Source organism: Rhinopithecus bieti, unplaced genomic scaffold (genome assembly GCF_001698545.2).
Source record: "Rhinopithecus bieti isolate Rb0 unplaced genomic scaffold, ASM169854v2 scaffold_48884, whole genome shotgun sequence".
Lineage (NCBI taxonomy): Eukaryota > Metazoa > Chordata > Mammalia > Primates > Cercopithecidae > Rhinopithecus > Rhinopithecus bieti.
The window spans coordinates 376,202-398,557 of record NW_016819304.1 but is presented as its reverse complement, the minus strand read 5'-3'; the positions used below and the strand labels follow the sequence as shown (position 1 = coordinate 398,557).

The 22,356-nt window shown below is 43.1% G+C and overlaps 1 protein-coding gene across 3 annotated transcripts; it reads left to right on the top strand.

Moving 5' to 3' along the window:
- Positions 1 to 64: 64 nt before the first annotated feature.
- On the top strand, positions 65 to 16,670 carry GNAT2 (G protein subunit alpha transducin 2). 3 transcript variants are annotated; one of them, XM_017858781.1, is made up of 9 exons: positions 65 to 156; positions 6,951 to 7,121; positions 9,402 to 9,444; positions 9,725 to 9,866; positions 11,182 to 11,339; positions 13,241 to 13,369; positions 13,578 to 13,707; positions 15,383 to 15,536; positions 15,935 to 16,670. In XM_017858781.1, the coding sequence occupies exons 2-9, from the start codon at positions 7,004 to 7,006 to the stop codon at positions 16,123 to 16,125; spliced, it is 1,065 nt and encodes a 354-aa protein (XP_017714270.1). In that variant the 5' UTR covers positions 65 to 156; positions 6,951 to 7,003; the 3' UTR covers positions 16,126 to 16,670. The 3 variants fall into 3 exon arrangements, with proteins under 3 accessions (XP_017714270.1, XP_017714268.1, XP_017714269.1); XM_017858779.1 differs by having other exon boundaries at positions 70 to 156; positions 4,983 to 7,121; positions 15,935 to 16,212; XM_017858780.1 differs by lacking the exon at positions 65 to 156 and adding an exon at positions 4,597 to 5,080.
- The last annotated feature ends 5,686 nt before the right edge of the window (positions 16,671 to 22,356 follow it).

Below are 22,356 nucleotides of genomic sequence, written 5' to 3'. Positions count from 1 at the left end.
TGTGAAGATTAAACGTAAAGTCTCTTTACACAGTGCCTGGCACGAAGTCAGGGCCCAGTGAAAGGTAGCTGTTGTTATCGTCCCAGGATTCATTTTAAGCAGAAGTCCTGCCCCTGCAATCTCACCTGGTCGTCTGTTTTCTTCCGGCCGGCATAGGTAGGAGGCTGTGCCCTGCAATTCTGGCTCCCCTTCCCACATTTCTGTATTTGGTGGTTAAGAGCTTTAACTCTAGCCAGAATGTCTGCGTTCAAATCCAGATTTCACCTACTTCCTGACTGATACTGGGCAAGTTACCTAACTTCTCTGTGCTTCTGTTTCTTCCGTAAAATGAGTGTAAGAGTACCTGGTTTATATGGTGGTTAAGATGAATGAGTTAATATAAGTTAACTGCTTAGAACTGTGCCTGGCCTGTAGTTAGTACTCAATATTCATGTATTACCATTGCTTTAGCCTTGGCCTTGGTTCTCTATTGACACTCACAGGTTGATTCACTTACAGCCATTCTGGGGTCTGCAGACATCCTATCCAACAAGCATCCCCACTGCCAAGAGGTAGAAAATCCGACCTAAAGGGAACTTGTGGAGGGAAGTCCCTGAGACTTCACTGAATATAATTAAATGCATTAGCAGGAATTAATCTCTTCCCTATTTTCCCTCTTGTGGGAGGCCTTTGCTCCCCAAACCCAGTTGTTCTAATGCTGTTTGTCTGGCTCCTCCCAGTTCTCACCACCCCCACAGCAAAGTTCCTTCCCAGACTCTGCCTGCCTCTTCTCTCCCCACGCTGGATTCTGGACCTTGAACCCTGTGCTCCACCTGCATCTGGTGCCACTTGCATTGATCCCTGTCTACTGTTCCCTGAACAAACTTAAAAAAACTTGGCCTCTTCACCTCACACAGAATCCATAAAACTAAAAAGAGAACAGAGATAACCAGGTTTACCTATCAAAATAGCAAAGACTAAAAAACAAAAAAACAAACACTAATGCAGGTGGCAAGGGTATAGTGAGATGGGAGACACACATACACGTACATGTGCACACACATTACTGGTGGCCTTGAACACTGATATAATCTCTCTGAAAGCCATCTGGGAATATATAATCAAAAGTTTCGCAAAAGTTCTTATTATTTGACCCAGTAATCAATTTTCTGGAGTTTTCTAAAAGAGCTGCCAGAAAATACGTATGCAAAAAGTTGCTCAGCACCACAATGTGTATTGCATAGGAAAGTTAGACACTTTAAAGGCCCAACAGTAGGGGAATGTTTATGTAAGATTCATACCATGAAATATAGCCATTAAAAATTGTTCTTGGAGAAATGTTTAATGATGTGGAAATGTTTACAATATAAAGTCAGGTAAAAGAATGGATGCAAAATACTATATACAGAATGGTCCAAGATATACCTGGGTAGAAAAGAAACACACCAACACGTTTACCAATGATTATCTGTAGTGATGGAATTATGGGTTATATTTATTTGCATTTTGAAAATTATCATACATACCCATAACTTTTATAATCAAGGGACTAGAAATCAACAAAAATCTGTAAAAATCCATAATTGACTCCACAGTCCCCCCAACCCAGACTTCCCTGGGTCTTAACCCCAGACTTAAACTAGTCTGTTTACATTTATGGCCCACTGAATTGGTCTTGGGGCCCTTAGGGATTTTGAGGCTGATGGACTCTCAAGAATGAATAAAATGAATCTCAAAAATCAAGTACCATGTAACTACATAGAATGTCATGTATCTTCTGATAAGATGCAAATGTTGACATAGTTTTAAAGATAGTATCTTGCATTGGGCCAGGCCTCTTGAGCATCCTGCTTAATGCAGACCTACCTACCTCAGCAGCCGATAGGTGGCAATCCTTGCCCTCCACCCAGCCCAGGCAAACCAGTTCATTAGTCCCTTTATGCTAGTCCCCTAGTCCCATCTGCAACACACCCCTCACTCTATAACCCTCCCCTATTTCCAGGTCATCTGGTGTATTGTCGCTGCTAGGAAGTCGGCCCTGATTACAGTTAAGCATCAGTCCCTCCACCCACTCAATACCAGCAAGAATCTCAGTGAGGTTTCATTGTCTATGCAGAATAGAGCTTGGGAAATAAAGGTGTGAGTCATCCTATGGCCTGGGCTTTTTTCACACTGAGGCCTTAACATTGCTTTTGAGCCTCTGGGATCTTCCCTAGCTCCAAACACAGCTTCTTCCCCTCCTAGCCTGTTCCCCATATGGCTCCTTAACTGACCCTCCTGGAATCCCAGCTCCCTAACTATGGTGCACTCCTGTTTCTCTGAAGAACTGCTTTTCTTTGCTTCTGGACTTCAGCTCACTGTGATGTCAGCCTCCCTAGCTAGGCCAGAACAATCTTCACAGATACTAAACTTGGAAGAGAATATCTGCATCTCCAAAAAGGTCCTTGGCCAGGGCAATTTCCCAAACCATAACTTATGCCTAGGCCCTTCTAGAAATAAGCTGTGCAGCTCTGCTTTCTCAGCTTCTCCCAGCAGCCAGCTCCCTCTACCCCCCACCTCAGTCACCCAGCATTGTGTTTATAGCACCATGCAGCTGTTTCCATCTGTACTTGTTTATAAGACCCCAGTGGGCCAGGGGCAGTGGCTCAAGCCTGTAATCCCAGCACTTTGGGAGGCCGAGACGGGCGGATCACGAGGTCAGGAGATCGAGACCATCCTGGCCAACACAATGAAACCCTGTCTCTACTAAAATACAAAAAACTAGCCGAGCGAGGTGGCGGCGCCTGTAGTCCCAGCTACTCAGGAGGCTGAGGCAGGAGAATGGCGTGAACCCGGGAGGCGGAGCTTGCAGTGAGCTGAGATCCGGCCACTGCACTCCAGCCTGGGTGACAGAGCAAGACTCCGTCTCAAAAAAAAAAAAAAAAAGACCCCAGTGGATTTTAGCCAAACCCCTTGCCATTGAAGGCGCTTCACTAACTGGCTCCAATTTCCCTTTCTTGTCCTTATCTTCACCTCCCAGCCCTCCACTCCATGTACCTTTCACTCCAGTCCAGTCACATCAAAGTCCAAGTCTTCTCTGAGCACACCTTGTACCTTGTACCTCTACCTCTTTTTTCATGCTCTTTCCTTTCCCCAAAACACTAATCTCCCATTTCCACTGTTGTTCTGCTTCTCTGTGGAAAGTCTATTCATTTCACGATCACCCTTTTCTTTCTTCTGCCCTAGAATTTGTCAATCTGACAGTCAGCTGTGTGTTTAATTGCCTTTCCTACCAGGGGTGAATGCTAGGTCTTAAACAGCTCTGAATTTCCCAGCACTACTGCAGTATCCCTTTCACTAATTTGTTTTCTGTGAATTTCCCCACCTCTGCCTATGCACTAGAAGGTCCTGAAGGTAGTTCCTCATCCTTCATGTCCTCCCACTCCATCTGGGACAAGTCTTTACCCACAGTTCACTTAAGACAAGGCTTACCATGGATGTCAGACAGATCTCTTAACTCAGGAAACATGCCCAAATCACTGAGAAACAGTGATTTACTTTTCATCCAAAATGATACGGTTATAAAGGGCTGTGAATCAAAACAACTGAGCTCTGGCTTGGCTTCTGATACTACCTTGCTTATTAATGTGAGGATCACTTTTCTGTACTTCAGTTCACTCACCTCCAAAATGGAAATAGCACTACATACCTTACTTACTTCATCAGGAAACTGTCCCTAAATGTGATCATAAAATGGAACAGCTACAGCAAAGGCACAGAGTTGACAACAGAGGCAGAGGCAGGAGGTCACGGGCATCAGGATGATGTATGCACAGTAATGGATCTGTGCTCTCAGGCCAGGCGAGGGCTAGCAGTTCCCTCTCTCAGCTTTCCAGTGAGAATGGGGAACTTCCACCCAGTAGGTCAGGGAACAAAGCAGAAGCAGCACAGAAGTTTGCAGAGGTAGTAGTAGAAAAAGGAACGAGCCCGCTTTCCCTATGTGTGAAACAAGTTAGTGGTTCCTTTAACAAGGGCTGCTGTTATCGAGTTCATGCATTTGCCCATGCTTTCTCTCTCTGGCTACTTATGTGGGAGTAATAGAAAGAAAGATCACTGGTTGTCTGTTTACTAGGCCATATAACTTTGTTTTTTTTGTTTTTGAGACAGAGTCTCACTCTGTCGCCCAGGCTGGAGTGCAGTGGCGCAATCTCGGCTCAGTGCAACCTCTGCCTCCCGGGTTCAAGCGATTCTCGTGCCTCTATCTCCCAAGTAGCTGGATGTATGCCACCATGCTGGGCTTTTTTTTTTTTTTTTCAGACAGAATCTTGCTGTCACCCAGGCTGGAGTGCAGCGCCTCCTGGGTTCAAGTGATTCTCCTGCCTCAGCCTCCCAAGTAGCTGGGATTACAGGTGCCTGCCACCATGCCCGGCTAATTTTTGTATTTTTTTTTTTAAGTAGAGATAGGGTTTCACCATGTTGACCAGGCTGTCTCGAACTCCTGACCTCAGATGATCTGCCCGTTTCGGCCTCCCAAAGTGTTGGGATTACAGGCATGAGCCACCACTCCCAGCCTACTTTTTGTATTTTTAGTAGATACAGGGTTTCACCATGTTGGCTAGGAACTCCTGACCTCAGGTGATCCGCCCACCTCAGCCTCCCAAAGTGCTGGGATTACAGGCATGAGCCATTGTGCCCAGCCAACTTTAAACGAGTTACTTAACTCTCAAGTCTCTGTTAATCTAGTCTGTAAATTGGGGACGATAGCAGTTATTGTGGGAATTAACTGTTATGAGCCACTTACATTGTTCAGCAGTTATTATAATAACTATAACATAATAATTATTAATAGTTCCAGGCAGCCTCTTGAACAGTGTAGCCTTCAGCATAGCTCTGGCCTCAGTGTGAGTTACCAGTATTGTGAGTAGGCTACAGCACATCTAGCAGTGGGGTATAATTACTGAAACCTTATAATGAAGATTCCAAGATAGTCACAATTTCAAAGAGACTCTCCTGTTTTCCCTTAGGTCAATAACCACTTGCCAATTTGATGGGAAAACATGCTACCATGGAAAGCCCCTCAGCAGCTGCCTATTTCTCCATCAGCCCCGACAGTCGCTGAAAGGTGGTGTGAAGGAGGAAGATAATTAGCTATGGCTCAGGGTACCTGATAGGCGGGGAGACCTAGATTCTACTCCTGACCATGCCAGTCCCAACTGGCCACTGCTGCACAAGTCCAGCTCTAAAATGAAAGCGCAAATTACATCCTTCGAGCTCAGTTCTCCACCTTGGCTGTACACTAGAATCAGCTGGGGATGTTTTTAAATTCTTGTGCCTGGACTGCACTCCAGACCAATTTAATCAGCATTTTTTAAAAAGCACTCCAGGTAAATGCCACTGTACACTAAAAGTTGAGAACTGTTTCAGGCCAGGGTTTTTCAAACTTCACAGACGTAATAACTACCTGTATTAGCTTAAAATATTTTCTCTGGCTCTGGAGTTTGATTCTAACATACCCTTTAAAAACATGTACACTATTTTAACATCTCAGAAAGCAGGGTGATCTTCTAGTCAGTGGCACCTAAGACTTGAGGACACACAGAAACCAGCAACCCAGCTGATTCTTAGGATTAGGTAAGTTTAGGGGAAAACAGTTCCCTAGGGCAGTGCTTCCCAATCTTTAATGTCTTTAGAGTCACCTGAGATCTTGTTAAAATGCGGATTGTGAATCAGGAGTTCTGGGTTAAAGCCTGAGATTCTTTCTGCATGTCTAATGAGCTTCTGGGTGACCTGATGTTGCTGGCTCTTGATCCGCATTTTGGGCAGCAAAATTCTAAAACATCTCCACCTGAGGAGGCTCCACCAGCAAGACTCATTTAAGTCAACTGAAATAATTGGCATAGAGGAGTACAACCTGTGGAGTCCTAAATGTCTGTGAGGCAGTTACAAGACCACACCCTCATTCTTCCCCCACGAAAGGGCAGCTGGGATGAGAGCCAGAGGGAGAGAGAGCTGCCCCAACCTTTGAGAAGCCAGAGTCTGGAGTCCAATTTCCCAAAGAAGCAGAGTTTGTTGTATGAGGCAGCACAAACCCCACACTGAATACCAGCAAAGTTCACTTATGAAGTGAAGCTGGGACTCAGCTGGCTTTAGTGGGCCGAAGGGAAGCAACCCCATTCTCTTCACCATACACCCTTTTTCTACATTTATTCATTCACCAAACCTTTTGATCCACGAATAAACTACAGGTTCTGAGAGGTTCAAAGATGAGTCAGATTTGGTCTGTTGAGCTCCAGGGGGAGAAATGCAGTGAGGGAAAAGATTAGTAAAACAACATACAATATGAAATGATAAGTGCCAATAACAGAAGTACAAAGAGAGGGGCCAGTACAAAGGAGCAATGCTAGTAGCTTCCTGGAGCAGCAGCCACTGTGGGAGCTGAAACATTCCTAATCTTCCCAAGGAAGGGCACCACCCAAAACAAATTTCCTTGCCAGGACCAGCCTATGGTAAACGAGTATGCTTTGATACCCCGAAGCCCTTGAAACCAAGACCTCATAATCTGGAGACTCAACATAAGGAATGCTTCCTACCTATGTGCCCGTAATCTCTAGCTCTATGATGCAAATAAATCCAAGGAAGCAAGAGACTTTCAGGGGATGAGCCCCTTAAAGGATGGAAGTGGTTGTGCATCCTATCCTGCCAGAACCCAGCAGATCATTTCCCTAGTTACATAAACATTTGAGTCTTTACCCCTTGCCATATTGACAAAGCTCTTAATTGGCTTGACCTATCACATTGCTAGATATAAAGGCTACAATCCCCAGACTAAGAAGTAGGTCTCCAGTTGGAGTAGGGAGTCTCAGTCAATGTAGGCAGAGTACAAGACCCTACAGCCTGCTCTCTTACCTGGCCTCGTACAGACCAGCTTTTAGGGGAGCCACGTTGGGATACTCAATTCCAACTCTTTTCCTTCTCTTCCGTCTCACGTACAGGAAACTTTACGAGAAAGGTTTAGGGGCCTGAAAAAGGTGACAAGACGGCAAAGATGGGAAGTGGAGCCAGTGCTGAGGACAAAGAACTGGCCAAGAGGTCTAAGGAGCTAGAAAAGAAGCTGCAGGAAGATGCTGATAAGGAAGCCAAGACTGTCAAGCTGCTACTGCTGGGTGAGTGAGATTGGAAGATCAGCCAGAGAAGGCAGGGGTCATTCCTGCTTTCCTGAAGGGTCAGTGGGTTCTACCTCACCCCATGGGAAGGAGGGGTGACAGGTCATTTTTCCTGTCCTCTACACAGTCTCAGGCTAGGTGATCAGGAGATCTAGACCTGAGTTAATATGGGGCTTAAAGAGCCACCCCAAGGGGATCCAGAATGCCAAGGCTATTCCGGAATTTTTCTACTCTTGAGTGAGGAATAGTGCAAGGGCCACCATGAACCCTCCCATTTCCAAATCTAACCAAACCTAACATATCCTTTAGGCTTCAAGGACCCTGGACTTGCACATTGTACCCAATCTGCAGTCAGAGAACCCTAAGCCAAGAAATCAGAAGAGAACAGGACCTTCCCTCACCAACAGGCTCACAAGTCCCAACATACAGTCAGTGCCAACAGTCCCAGAGATAGTCCCACTGGTTTTTGCCAAGTATAGTGGTTTCTTCTTGTTTGCAGTAAAAATTCTGGAAGTAGGGGGGCCCTGAGTGAGGAGGAATGGTGTCTATGTATAGCAGTCCCTTCCTGGCTCTCTATTCAATAGCCACCTTCAAAGCCCCTGCCAGATGGAAGGTTCATCAACTTGATGAGCTCCTAAGCAGGTCACTGGTCTGTGTTGAGAAAATAAAAGCACCTCAATTTGTCAGGGAAATTGATCATGGCTGTAAATAAAACCAAGACAAGAACATTTGAGACATGTGGCTTAGGAAAAGAAACCACTGGTACCACAGAAGTAGGGTAGGTGGAGCAGGTGGGGTCTACATAGCAGAAGATTGGATGCCTGAGCTGGGTTTCCAAGCCCTCATAAGGGATCTGGGAATTGACGCACTAGGCTAAGGTGCCTTCTTTTCCCCCAGCTGATCTGTGGCACAGTAGTAAGGACACACTAAAGGAGCGTATCTCTGTAAGCTGGACCCAGACTCTAAGGAGCCCAGGAGGTTACGCAGGGGGAAACAGAGATGGCGGGGCCACTGAGAGATCTTTTAAGCCTAAGCAGATTTCTTCTAGATTCAGGATAAGCTGCTTAGAGGGAACAAGCACAAGTGAAATGGGAGGAGGTCGAGGCATTAGGGTGGGAGGAGGTCGAGGCATTAGGGTAGTATAAACTCAGTATTGAAGGTATAAGTTTTTGATGGGGAGAGCAGAGTGTGACTGAGGACATTAGGACACTTTAGTCAATAAAGGAAACCCACTTAGTCCCATCCAACATCAGGCTGAGCAACATGGTGAAACCCTGTCTCTACAAAAAAAAAAAAAAAAAAAAAAAGGCTGAATGCAGTGGTGCACGCCTGTAATCCCAGCACTTTGGGAGGCCAAGACAGGTGGATCACCTGAGGTCAGGAGTTTGAGACCAGCCTGGCTAACGTAGTGAAACCCTGTTTCTACTAAAAATACAAAAATTAGTCAGGCACGGTGGCATGCACCTGTAGAGTCCCAGCTACGCAGGAGGCTGAGGCAGAAGAATTGCTTAAAACCTGGGAGGCAGAGGTTGCAGTGAGCCAAGATAGCACCACTGCACTCCAGCCTGGGAGACAGAGCAAGACTGTCTCAAAAAGAAAAAAAAAAAAAAAAATGTAGCCGGGCATGATGTCGCACGCCTGGAATCCCAACTACTCAGGAGACTGAGGTGGGACGATCACTTGAGCCCGGGAAGTCGAGGTTGCAGTAAGCCGAGATCATACCATGACACTCCAGCCTGAGCTACAAACCTGAGACCCTGTCTCAAAAAAAAAGGGAACCGGCAAGGTGATGAAAATATAGTATTTTGGTGAAATGATCCAGCTCTCTCCAATCCTACCCCAAGATCACTCTCCTGAGTCAAAAATAGGCACAGAGGAGAAATGTTAAAGGACTCCCCCTGAATCTGTTAGTGGTTTTCAACAGGGAGATTTTGACTCCCAGTGGTCATCTGGAAATGTCTGGAGACACTTTTGTTTGTCACAACTAGGGAAGTGGGGTGCTATTGGCCTCTAGTGGGTAGAGGCCAGGAATGCTGCTGAACATCCTACCATGCATGAGACAGCCCAAACTAAATAGTACTGAAGTTAAGAAACTGCTCTAAATCCAGGTTGAATGGCCTAAGCTCAAGCCTGCCAGAAATTGAGGGCAGCAGTCATCCCTATGTGTTCTCCTCTAACAAGACCCCCAAGCAAGCAGTGGCTCTGACTTCTCCCAAGCCATCTCCTGGAAGGCTGGGGAGAACTGGTGGAAATCGAAAGCATAAGCATTTTTCCTTCCAGGTGCTGGGGAGTCAGGAAAGAGCACCATCGTCAAACAGATGAAGTGAGTAGCAACAAAGCCCCAAAGCACTGGGATAGGGTGAAGAAGTCAGCCAGTGGAGGTATTCAAAGTGAAAGGCTCTTTAGCCTCAAGCAGCCCAGGTATAAAGGATCTGATTCCAATGCCCCTCATCTGTACCTCTTGCCCCCACCCTCCACTTTGAGAAAGCAGTAGCAACAGAGAGATAGGATTCTTATGACCCTTTAAATACCCCAAAATTCCTAATCCCTTAGGTCTGGTTACTCAGGTCCAACTAAAGACAAAGAGTGTCTGCCCCTTGCAGGATCATTCACCAGGATGGCTATTCACCAGAAGAATGCCTGGAGTTCAAGGCTATCATCTATGGAAATGTGCTGCAGTCCATCCTGGCTATCATCCGGGCCATGACCACACTGGGCATCGACTATGCTGAATCAAGCTGTGCGGTATGTGGTTACTATTATGTGGTTAAGGGTGGAAGCAGAAAGGCTAGAAGAAACATACAAACTATATGGAAAGATGGGTAAGAAAAATAGTAACTAAAATCCCACCTGCTGAGTTTCAAATCTCTTAATGCAGTCCTGGAGAAGTAAGCAACCTCCACCCTTATCTTTACTGGGACAGGGTCTTGCTCTCTTGCCCAAGCTGAAATGCAGTGGTGTGATCATAGCTCATTGCAATCTCACCCTCCCAGGCTTAAGTGATTCTCACACCTCAGCCCCAGTAGGTGGGACCACAGGTGTGCACCACCATGCCCAGCTGTTTTTTTTTTTTTTTTTTTTTTTTGTCAAACTCCTGGCCTTAAGCAATCCTCTGGCCTCAAACTCCCAAGGTGTTGGGATTACAGGCGTGAGCCACCGTGCCTGGCCTCAAGCCCTACTTTATAAGAAATATTTACAAAATAAAGTTGCTCACAGCTTCCTCTGCTTTTTTACTTTATTTTACGTTTAAATTGCTACCCTTGGGTTCCTGGCCATGGAACTTTTGTAAGTGAAATCCCTACTTCTAGTATTGGCCTTTTTCTAGCTTTAAATCGCTGAAGAACAAAGGTGATGGGTCCCTGTCTTCTATCTTGTCTATTTCATGGTCAATCTGGCCTTTACATTCCCAGTCTCTCTGCAGCAGAGGACCCACGTTTTGTGGCGGTAAACTTTCAGACTAAGGATGGAAGCCAGAAACTCCAGAGAGGAAATACCTGGGACCCCTGCCCTGCTTTAGACACATCCCAGAGCTGGGTACAGTGCCACCCTCTGCATCTGGGGAGCATACTCAAAAATTAATCAGTAGTTTTCTTTTTTTTTTTTTTTTTTGAGACGGGAGTCTTGCTCTGCCGGCCCAGGCTGGAGTGCGTGGCCAGCTCTCAGCTCACTGCAAAGCTCCGCCTCCCGGGGTTCACGCCATTCTCCTGTCTCAGCCTTTCCGAGTAGCGAGGACTACAGGCGCCCCGCCTCGTCGCCCGGCTAGTTTTTTGTATTGTTTAGTAGAGACGGGGGTTTCACCGTATTAGGCCAGGATGGTTCTCGATCTCCTGACCTCGTGATCCGCCCATCTCGGCCTCCCAAAGTGCTGGGATTACAGTTACAGGCTTGAGCCACCGCGCCCGGCCCAATCAGTAGTTTTCTTACATAGAATCTTCACTGGAGATTGCTTCCATCTTAGGTCTTTGTAGTAATGTAAAATGCTCCATTCAGCAGTCTTCCCAGAAGCCTCTTGGAAAGCTATTACTCCTGTGAAGTTCTTAACCAGGTTTCTGCATTACAGGACGATGGGCGACAGCTCAACAACCTGGCTGACTCCATTGAGGAGGGAACCATGCCTCCGGAGCTCGTGGAGGTCATTAGGAGGTTGTGGAAGGATGGCGGGGTGCAAGCCTGCTTCGAGAGAGCTGCAGAATACCAGCTCAATGACTCTGCATCTTAGTAAGACTCTTGACTGGGGAGAGGGTGGGTTGATGCTTAAGCAATCTTCTAGCCAGTCTTCTCTGTGGTTGGGAGAAATCTCACCCAACCCAAAATTTCAGGCATTGAAAGCTGGAGACCCAGACTGAATTCAGCCTGTGGATCTGTTTTGTTAGGCTTCAGCAATGTTTTGAATTTAATGCTATGTGGAGGTCTGCCATAGTTGTCACTATTTTATATTGCTTTACACTGGCTCACTACAGCCTACAAGGCTGAAGATGCAAAATTCAAGAGGTGCTCTGCCTCATAGCCCTCAGCCCTGTTCTCCTGAGGTATACACTGAGCCTCTCCTTCCAGAACCCTAAGATAGCCCTGCAGTTCTGTCATACACTCTCCCAGGAGTAATGTGATTCATGATGGCTCTTTCAGGGCAGAATTTTCTATCTGGTAATCTAGGGTCTACTTAGGCCACTAAGCAGAAATGAGTCTCCTACACCTGGAGCATCTTATGTCAGGATGCCAAGGTAGGGGACACAAATTACGAGGGCAAACCAAAGGAAGGTGGTCAGGAATTAGTACCATCATTGCAAAGCTGCTTCCAAAAAGATAAGGGACATAATTTATCAATCCTACCTCAGACAGTATGGGATCATAGAAAAGCATGGGCTTCGAAGTCAAACCTGAGTTTATTTAACCTAACCATCTGTCTCCTAATCTTGTAATAATGCTATCACTTACTGTTCCTGGAGCACTCAAATCCCAGCCACTGCTAGGTGTACTGTGTATATCATCTCAAGGCCTTTTACCCATCTACACAATAAGACTTTAAGGTAGATGGTACCTTTCTAATTAGCCTCATTTTACACACGAAAAACTGAAGTTCAGAGAAGTTAATCAACTGCCCAAGGTCATGTAGATAAATGGCAGAGACTGCATTTATATTGGGCTGCTTGACTACAAAGCTGAATATTTTTCATAATACACCACAATTTCTCTTGACCCTAGCCAAGTCTTTAACTCTCCTGAGTTTCTCCATCTGTAAAATGGGGATATGAAACTTGATGGCTTAGGAGTTTAAACGAGAATCTGCACATGAAAATGCCTGGCATACAGCAGGCACTTGTGTTACTTGTGCTTCCCTCCTCCTCTCAGTCATCTCAGGTCATATCTGCCTTCCTCCTGCCCTTTCTTTTAAAAAACTAACTTTTTCTTTTTTATGGTAACTTTCAAACATATACGAAAGTAGAAATAATATAACGAATTACCCCTCAACAGTTACCAACTCGTGGCCAATCTTATTTCATTTTACCTCCATTCCCTACTGGATTATTGTGAAGCAAATTCCAGGTATCATTTCATGCTAAAAATGTCATTATGAATCTCTAAAATATTGACCCTTTTTATAAAAAGAATATAATCACACCCAAATAGTTAAAAATTCTTTAATAGCATCAAATATCACCAAGTCGGTCTTCAAATTTCCCCAGTTATCTCAAATGTTTCCTCCCCAGTTTGATTCAGGATATAAACAAAGTCCATGTGTTGCATTGGTTCATGTCTCTAAAGTCTCTTTCAATTTACTGCCTCTTGATGGAACTTTTAGCACCCACTGAAACCACTAAATCTCATTCCAAAATCTACAAAAGCTTGCAGTCAGGGGAAACCCAAGGAAAACTTACCTAACTTGATTTAAATGTGCTGGAACCCCAGCCACAAGTGGGCTTGTTCCTCAGTCCAGCCCCCATTTCCTCTAGTTAATGACTTATGAAGGTTTAAAGGAAAGAATCCTAAATTTAACAGTATGGCTTCTAGTCCTGCTTTCTACCACCAAATTAGCTGTGTGACTTTGGGTAAGATACCTTTTACATCTCTTAGCCTTATCTGTGGAAAACTTGTCACTGATGCTAATCACTTTTCTCTAGCTACCTGAACCAATTAGAACGAATCACAGACCCTGAGTACCTCCCTAGTGAGCAAGATGTGCTCCGATCCAGAGTCAAAACCACGGGCATCATTGAAACCAAGTTTTCCGTCAAAGACTTGAATTTCAGGTAAGTGCATGGTTCCCTGGGGCACCTCGGATACACGTGTGAAATCCCGAAAAGGGGCACAGGCAGGCTTCTTGGCCTTTGGTGAAGCCTAATCTAAATTACTGTTCTGCTTCTCCCCCTTTTCCTCTCCCACTTCATGGGGTGAACATCAAAGGCCTATGGGTCAGATGCTGGGCATACCTATGAAAATAGCTGCTTCTTCCCTCAGGATGTTTGATGTGGGAGGGCAGAGATCAGAGAGAAAGAAGTGGATCCACTGCTTTGAGGGAGTCACCTGCATCATTTTCTGTGCAGCCCTCAGTGCCTATGATATGGTGCTGGTGGAAGATGACGAAGTGGTGAGTGGCCCTTGCACCAAGCAGCTTTGGTAGAACAAGTTCTCCCCATGAGCCTTTCTGTAAGTCTTGTGTCACTCTACTGCCCAACTTAGGTAATTTCAGTCTAGCAGACCAATCAATGTCTCATGCAAATAATTCTAGAAAAACAACTTCTTTTGCAGGTTCTAGGTTAGCATTTTAGAGCTCCAAATTTACTGAGAGTGAACTTGGTCTCAAATTAGACGTCGAAGTATCACTTGGACATCACAAAGCTCGTAAGAGGAATTGAATGTAAAGAGATAAGGGACCATCAACTAGGAAAAGCAAAGGAGTTACACTTAGTACTCTCCCAAGTTGCCTAAGGAAGGAGATGAAAATGACAGAACAGAGAAAATAGCATATATGAATCTTCATTACAACATAATAGAGGGGTTGAACTAGTAACCCCACTTAGAAGGCTAAAAATGTACTGTCCATAGGAGTAAGGAGAGACTGGCAGACCAGCTCTCATGCCATATTAAATTGGCAGCTGGAAGACTACCCAACAGTGGTTCTCTTTAGCCTGTAGAATTCTGTAGGACAGGAGTTCTACAACACAAGTGTTAGAGCCCAGCCAGTTACCTTCTCTGAATTGAGAAAGGTTAGAGGCGTGAAAAACGTTAATTTCACCCAAACATCTGCTTACAAATGGAGGTCCACAGCTTGCTGATGAAAGGGATACTCCTATCCCTTGCCACAGCTTGTTCTCTTCCCTTCCCCTTGGTAGTTTTAACTTCACATTAGGGCACTCTGAATATCATCTAACCAAAATGGCTTACAGAGCTATTCACTTCCCATCTTTAACCCTAAAGATTAAAGTATATGAGACTTTCCATCTTTAACCTTAAAGTCTATAAACCAAGTCTGTAAGACCTTAAAGGGTTGTACAGGAGTATTATGGGGGGGAAAGCCACAAATGAGATTGTTCTTGTTTTATTAGATAAGTAGACTGAACTCAAGTCAACTGACAGCATACTTCAAAATCCTAAAGACCTGCTCCCTAAAAGCAGGCCAGGCTGGGGCAATGGGCAGCCTCTGCAGATATACAGCACGACTTCTCGCTCTCTAAGTAGCAATCAGAGGAGGAAATGAGAAAGCAGAAATGCTTGTGGTATGGCACTGGGAAATTCTCCAACCCTCACCATGTGGCAACAGGACCAAAGTAGCCCAAACTGAGATCTGGGACCCCATGAAAGAAGCCTATCAAAATCATCCTGGAGATGCATATGGGCACATGCTAACTTGGGCCTGTTTCAACCCATTATCAGCACTACTTACAAAATGTCAAGTTCTCAGTTGCACCCTGGCTGCTAAAGATCTGCATAACACTTATTATAGACCTATATGCCAGCCACTATCATGGACACAATACATACACAATCTCATTTAGCTTTCATTATAACCCTATAAGACAGGAAAACAGACTCAGAAAAAGCTCAATAATTTTCCACAAGTCACACAGCTATTAAAAAGACAGGGAACTAGAATGAACCCACATCTCTCTTGCTTTACTCTGGTACATTAAAGAGAGATAAGCTGTTCTCTGTCTTGCTTTTTACATTTGGAGCACTGGTCTCTCCAAGGGGAACAAGAGCAGGAAGTAGGTAGCTATTCGTAAGCCAAATCTGATATTTCCAATGGTGTTTCCTCTTACTAGAATCGTATGCATGAGTCTTTGCATCTGTTCAACAGCATATGTAACCACAAGTTCTTTGCGGCTACTTCCATTGTCCTCTTTCTCAACAAGAAAGATCTCTTTGAGGAAAAAATCAAGAAAGTCCATCTCAGCATTTGTTTTCCAGAGTATGATGGTAAGTGTCAGGGGCTGGAAATAATAATAATGTCTTTTAGTAGTGACTGGCAATTGTCTCATTTTTTAGGCTAAGGTGACATAAAGGAACTTAAGGGAAAACCTTGGGCACAGTTACAGGGTTTAAATTCAGATTCTCTGGAATACAGCAGGGATTAGATGCAGGAGAGCCACTGACTTCATATGATACCTACTGAAAACCAAAGGTGGAGAGACACCTCTCCTCAATTTCTTTTCAACTGAAGTGAGAAACATTGGAGTGCAATCGAGAACCTTCCCTCCAAAACAGACCCCAACTGCTATTGTCCACATTTTAAGGATCAAGTCAATCACCTAAAGTGAGTCAGCAACTAACAAGGGTTCATTTATTCTACTTTTCACTATTTTCTGGAAAACCAGGTAACAACTCCTATGATGATGCGGGGAATTACATCAAGAGCCAGTTCCTTGACCTCAATATGCGAAAAGATGTCAAAGAAATCTACAGTCACATGACCTGTGCTACAGATACACAGAATGTCAAATTTGTGTTTGATGCAGTTACAGATATTATCATCAAAGAAAACCTCAAGGACTGTGGCCTCTTCTAATCCTCACCATTCCTCAGGTATAAGTTCTATAAACAGGCTTGGAATCTGGGTAATTAAAAACAGAAAATTATAGTCAATATACTATGACATGAAGAATGAATCCATTCTTTGGAGATGAAGTATACATGACTGCAACTGTGTTTCATACATTCTTTTCAAAGTGGGATAGCTAGTGCAGCTTAAAGAGCACAGGCCAGTAGTTAGAAGACGCCCTAGGTTCCAGTACTGGTTTTCCAACTTAATACAAAAATGTGAATACTTTATTTCTGAGTCTTGAGTCTTTCAACTATAAAATGAAGATGACTTCCCTGCCTACTTCACAGGGTTATTCTGAGGAGCACGAACATAACTGAAGGGAAGACACGTAAAAACTGCTTGTGCAGGCCGGGCGCAGTGGCTCACGCTTGTAATCCCAGCACATTGGGAGGCCGAGGTGGGCGGATCACGAGATCAGGAGTTTGAGACCAGTCTGGCCAACACAGTGAAACCCTGTCCCTACCAAAAATACAAAAATTAGCTGGGCATGGTGGCGGACGCCTGTAATCCCAGCTACTCAGGAGGCTGAGGCAAGAGAATTGCTTGAACCCAGGAGGTAAAGGTTGCAGTGAGCCAAGGTCACGCCACTGCACTCCAACCTGGGCAGAGTTAGAATCTGTCTCAAAAAAAAAAGAAAAAAGAAAACTGCTTGTGTTTAGGATCACAGAAATAAATCCTATATAAAATCTGCCATATATTAAATTCAACATCTGGTTTTTAGAATAAACTACTGCAACAAACTATTCCAAGCAAAATAGCAAGGCTTCCTATAGTCTGTAAAAAGCTAGTATTAACCAAACCTAAATAAACCTGCCATTCCCTTTTTACTAACAGACCTCTATGTGCCTTAGCTCAGAGATCTGGATCACTGGATAGAAGATGCGAGTTTGTTAGTTTCTAAGGCACACATCCCAAAACGATCATCTTTATTAAGCAAAAATTATCCCTCTGCCCCTATCAAACAGACCTTTATCTCTACAAATGTTTCTTAGCTACAGAAGATACTTTCTGAATAAACTTAGAGGACATCAAATACTCTTATTTAGAGTATTAATGATTGTGCTGCTGCCGCTTCTCTGTCATAGAATTTGGAACAAGTGAACAATTCTAAACTTTCATTTCAACTGCTACATGTTTCAGAAGAACCAAGACAGGTGAGCTTGTTTTAGGCACTGAAAATCTTTGCAGCTGGGTCCATGTGATGGTGGATGAAAACAACATCTCCCCAAACATGCCAACAAGTTTTCCTTTGAACTCCTTTGAGGGGAAATGCAGTTTGCATTTATCTTGACAGAAGGTGATGAAGTTAGGTATATAGATTTAGCATTTACAACTACCAGTGAAGAAAGCTCTTGGCATCCAAAATTTAGTACATAGAAGAAAATGTCAATTAAAATGGAAATTGCTCCTTGCCAGAAACACCCACTCACACTTAGGCTGCTACTAGCAATATTAATACTAGAGAGCCATATGAGCTTGAAATACACAAAAATAAATTTGTAGCTAAATTAATTCATTTAATAGTTAAATTCATTTAATAGTCTTTCTGATTCCCTAAAAAGAAAGCAGCTTGGGAGAATTATCCAAGAAACTACTCTGGCTACTGCTGATGAAAATACAAGCCAAAGAACAAACCTGGCCGGGCACAGTAGCTCACACCTGTAACCCTAGCACTTTGGGATGCCAAGGCAGATGGATCACCTGAGGTCAGGGGTTCGAGACCAGCCTGGCCAACAGGGCAAAACCCCGTCTCTACTAAAAATACAAAAATTAGCCAGGCGTTGTGGCGCATGCCTGTAATCCCAGCTATTCAGGAGGCTGAGGCAGGAGAATCACCTGAACCCAGGAGGCAGAGGTTGCAGTGAGCCAAGATCATGCCACTGCACTTCCAGCCTGGGCGACAGAGTGAGATTCCATCTCAAAAAAACAAAACAAAAAACCTAGGAAAGACTTCTCATATTCAAGAGCTGTTCAGGAACTACTCTGGGTATCATGCTGCAACCATTACTAACCTGTTCACTTTAACTCAACATACAGGAGTTCTGAATCTGTTTTGTATCATGGATCCTTCCAGCAGTCTGATGAAACCATGTACCTCTTTTCATCATATTTTTAAACACATAAAACTAAATTCAGAGAATTACAAAGAAAACTAGCGTATCCAATAGTCTCTCTGTAGACTCATGGAGCTCTGAAGCCCCAGGTTAAGAACCCTCACTATACAGCTATGCTCTTATCTATTCAGGTCCCAAACATAATTTATCCCATTTATTCCATCTCCATATAGGACAGCCCTACTTTCCCTCACATAGTACTAGATTGTTGCTTATTTTATTAACTTTTCCTTGGTCTTTCAATCTAGGTACAAATTGGTTATCGACCCAACTATAAGTCTAACTCAGGATCCTTGGTTATTAATGTTCACACAGAACCTGCCTTATAGTACTAGTACAGAAGCAGAGCCAGTGGGACAGGTCTTCCGTCAGAAGACAAGTCGCTAGCAGACTAAAACAGGGTTGTATTTAGTCCCCTTCGTTTGGGATAGCTGGTGGATATCCCAACTTTTAACTGGTTTATAAACAAACTCACACAAGCCACCTTGTACAAACTTTATGTAAAGCATTCATCTTGGAGGATAGAGGATAAGATAGTAGCACTTAAAGCAACATTATATAGCTGTTTTTTACTGAGGTTGGGATCTGCCTATATTCATCTTATGATGTTTTCAAGCTAAAACTCTTCTGGCAAGTCTACATGAAATGCAACAGGGGCCCTTGAACACCCATTCACCTATTACCTTAGAACAAAGTCAAAATAATTTTCTCAAACTTTTGGTCCAGATTGGGCTCTCCCGTGATTAAAGGTAAGAGGACTTCACTTCGATGCTCTTGATAGGCTTCCAGAAGAGGCATTCACCCTTACCCTAGCTTAACTGTTAGGCCCAACGATTGTTCCCAAACCTTACATGTTAGAGCTAGAGAAAAAGTGCATTTGTACTTTTCCTTCATAATTAGCTTATTTTTATCTCATGGACATTTTGACTGTATTCATGAAAAGTTCTTATATAAAACAGCTGTAAGATTAAAATAAAAATTAAGTCATATATTCTGCTGTCATTATCTTTCTTCTTTTGCCTCATTTTAAATTTATACTGTACTGTTGAATTTTTATTTACTTTAAGCCATCAAGTTTTTTTTTGGTAAACAGATCAGAAACAAATATTTAACCCTATTTTCTGGCACTGTAACCTTAATTCTTAAGACTGCTAAAGTTAGAACGAACTTCAAAATATTCCAGCCCCATCACGAGCAATTTGTAGATAGAAAACTGAAGCCCAGGGAGGAAGAGTATCTTCATCAAGATCACAGTGCTAGGCAGTAGCAGAACTAGAACTCCAAAACAGGTCTTCTGAATCCAAAGCCTGTGGTGACGTCCAGCTACCAACAGCCCACCATACACTATAAAATCAAAGCCAATTTCTCATTCTTCTAGGCTCCTCCCATTCCCAACCAAATTCTTGGTTATTTTTTCATTATGCCATCTCTAAATTATGGACATTTAACAAAACCATCTCCAAGCTAAGACAAATAGATCTCAAAATAGAATATGAAAATAGCATAAAATCACAAAAACATAACTAAGTTTGCTTGTTTGTTGAAGGTAAAATTTCCTCTTCATATTCTTAGAGGGAAAGACTATAATGTACTTCCCTAGTATAGCACAATTAAAGAGACATTACTAACAATAAATCCAATGTAAATTACGTTACATTTCACATAAATCTGAAAGTTTTCCTTTTTTAGACAAAAATACAATATGATTGACACAAAAGGACAAATACTATGATTCTACTTATATGAGGTATCTAAAATAGTCAAATTCATAGAGACAAAGGAAAATGCTGGTTACCAGGGGCTGAAAGAAGACGGGGCATGCGGAGTTATTATTTAACAGGTATAGAGTTTCAGTTCAGGAAGATGAAAAAAGTTCTGGAAGTGGATGATGGTGATGGCTGTGCAACAGTGTGAATGTACTTAATGCCACTGAACTGTATACTTAAGATGGCAAATTTTATGTTATATATGCTTTATCACAATTTTAAAAATAGAAAAAATACACTATAATTAGAAATTTGTATTTCTGTGGATAAAAGAATGGATAAAAGCGGCATAAAAGTTGTCTTAAAAGCAACATAAAAGACATGTTAACTTGAAACAGCTCCTACTCTGATAATAAAATCCACTCACATGTACCCCCAAATAGTCCAAATCAGAGTATTCCTTCCCATCCCCACAGTGAGACATAACAGCATTCAAACCCACTCTATACTTGGAGATGTGCCGTAGACCAAAGTGTGCCGGCCATGCTGGGTGGAGAAGGTGGTGAAGGGTGAAGAGCTCTTACCTCCCACTGCCCTCTCTACCCGGCACAGCCCCCGGAGCACAGATTCCAGCAGGATTTCGGTGTTGGGCCAGGGACTGCAAGTGTGACAGAGCCTCTGGTGGTCCTGCTAGGTAAAAGCATGAAGACATTTCTGTGAGGTCAGAAGACACTGGAGACTGCAGAAGGGAACTTTTCTTTTGCCATGAAAATCACTAGTATAAGCAGAAAATAGACAGCTGGATCTAAATGTAAAACAAAGCAAAGACCTTTTCACCCTGCTTCATGAATTTTAGAGCAATTTATAGTTCAACTTCATTTCAGGTCTTCAAAATGAATATGGGCAAAGTAATGCTGTAAAAGACCACTAGCTACGTTGAATACCTTTGTCGGTGCTGCCTTAGGATTTTTTTTTTTCCCCTGTGGAGTATAATCCTGAGTATCACAACATTACAAAGCACTTTCAAATATGTTATTTCTATTTGATGAGAGCCCCAGAATACCATAGAAGGAAGGAATAATTTAGTCCATCTTTAGATAACAGATGAGCGATGTAAGACTGAAAGAATACACAAGATTCCATAGCTAGTTGGAAGCAGAGAAAAGACCAGAACCCAGCATTCCAAACAACTCTCCAACCTCTTAAGATTCTGAGAGGTCTCAGGACCTTTATCCTACATGAGCAAGAATAAACAGAACAGGTAATTTCTTGTGTTTTGTTATGTCTACTGGAAATCTCTCTTACATATAAATAAGCCTCTTAGTAAAAATGTCTGGATAACCCAAGGAGAATTTTGGGGGTAGAGAGAGGTAAAAGAGGAGACAGATAAAAAATATTAAATAAATAATTTAATATTCCTGCTGTCAAAGATTTTACAGCTTAGTGAATGCTAGTACACTGAGATATGTCTATCCCAGTAGTGTATTAATATTTATTAATATTTGATTATTTCTGGTACCTCGTGATTCTCACTGGATTTCAGAAAAACACTAGCACTGGGCATACAAAGGCTTTTACATGTGACTCAATCATTCCCCTTACGTACCCCCTTACCCATTTCAAAATGACTTTCACTCTAGTTTAGAGCTAGTTAGCTTTGCTTTCTCTACCAAGTGTAAATAAATATTCATGTTATTATACACCGTTATCTGTCACAGGGTTTTATCTTTAATTTGGTGTATCTTTCAATTTTCACTGCATAAATGCAGTAAAATAAATGAAGTAAATGTTTGGACATCCTAGGTTTCTTGTTGTCTTAATTTTGTATTTTTTTTTTCTTTTTTTCTTTTTTTTCTTCTTTGTATAAAACTAAATACTCTGTATCCAAAGTGTAGGAATGTTATATGACCCAACAGTCTTCAGTAATTTTCTTGGTAGAAGGCACTTTAAGTCATGTACAAATGGAACTTCTTCTCAGGAAAAAATGGGTCATTCGCTAGTGATTTTGAGGTTATTTGTGCACTGAAGTTGCTTTTCAATGTTTGTGTTGACTTTAAAAAAAAAACAAACGGAGTCTCATTCCGTCGCCCAGGCTGGAGTGCAGTGGTGCGATCTCCGCTCACTGCAACCTCCGCCTCCCAGGTTCAAGTGATTCTCCTGCCTCAGCCTCCCGAGTAGCTGGGATTACAGGTGTCCACCACCATGCCTGGCTAATTTTTGTATTTTTAGTAGAGATGGGGTTTCACCATGTTGGCCAGGCTGGTCTCAAACTCCTGACCTCAAGTGATCTGCTCACCTCGGCCTCCCAAAGTGCTGGGATTACAGACATGAGCCACTGTGCCCAGCCTGTGTTGATTTTTTTTTTTTTTTTTTTT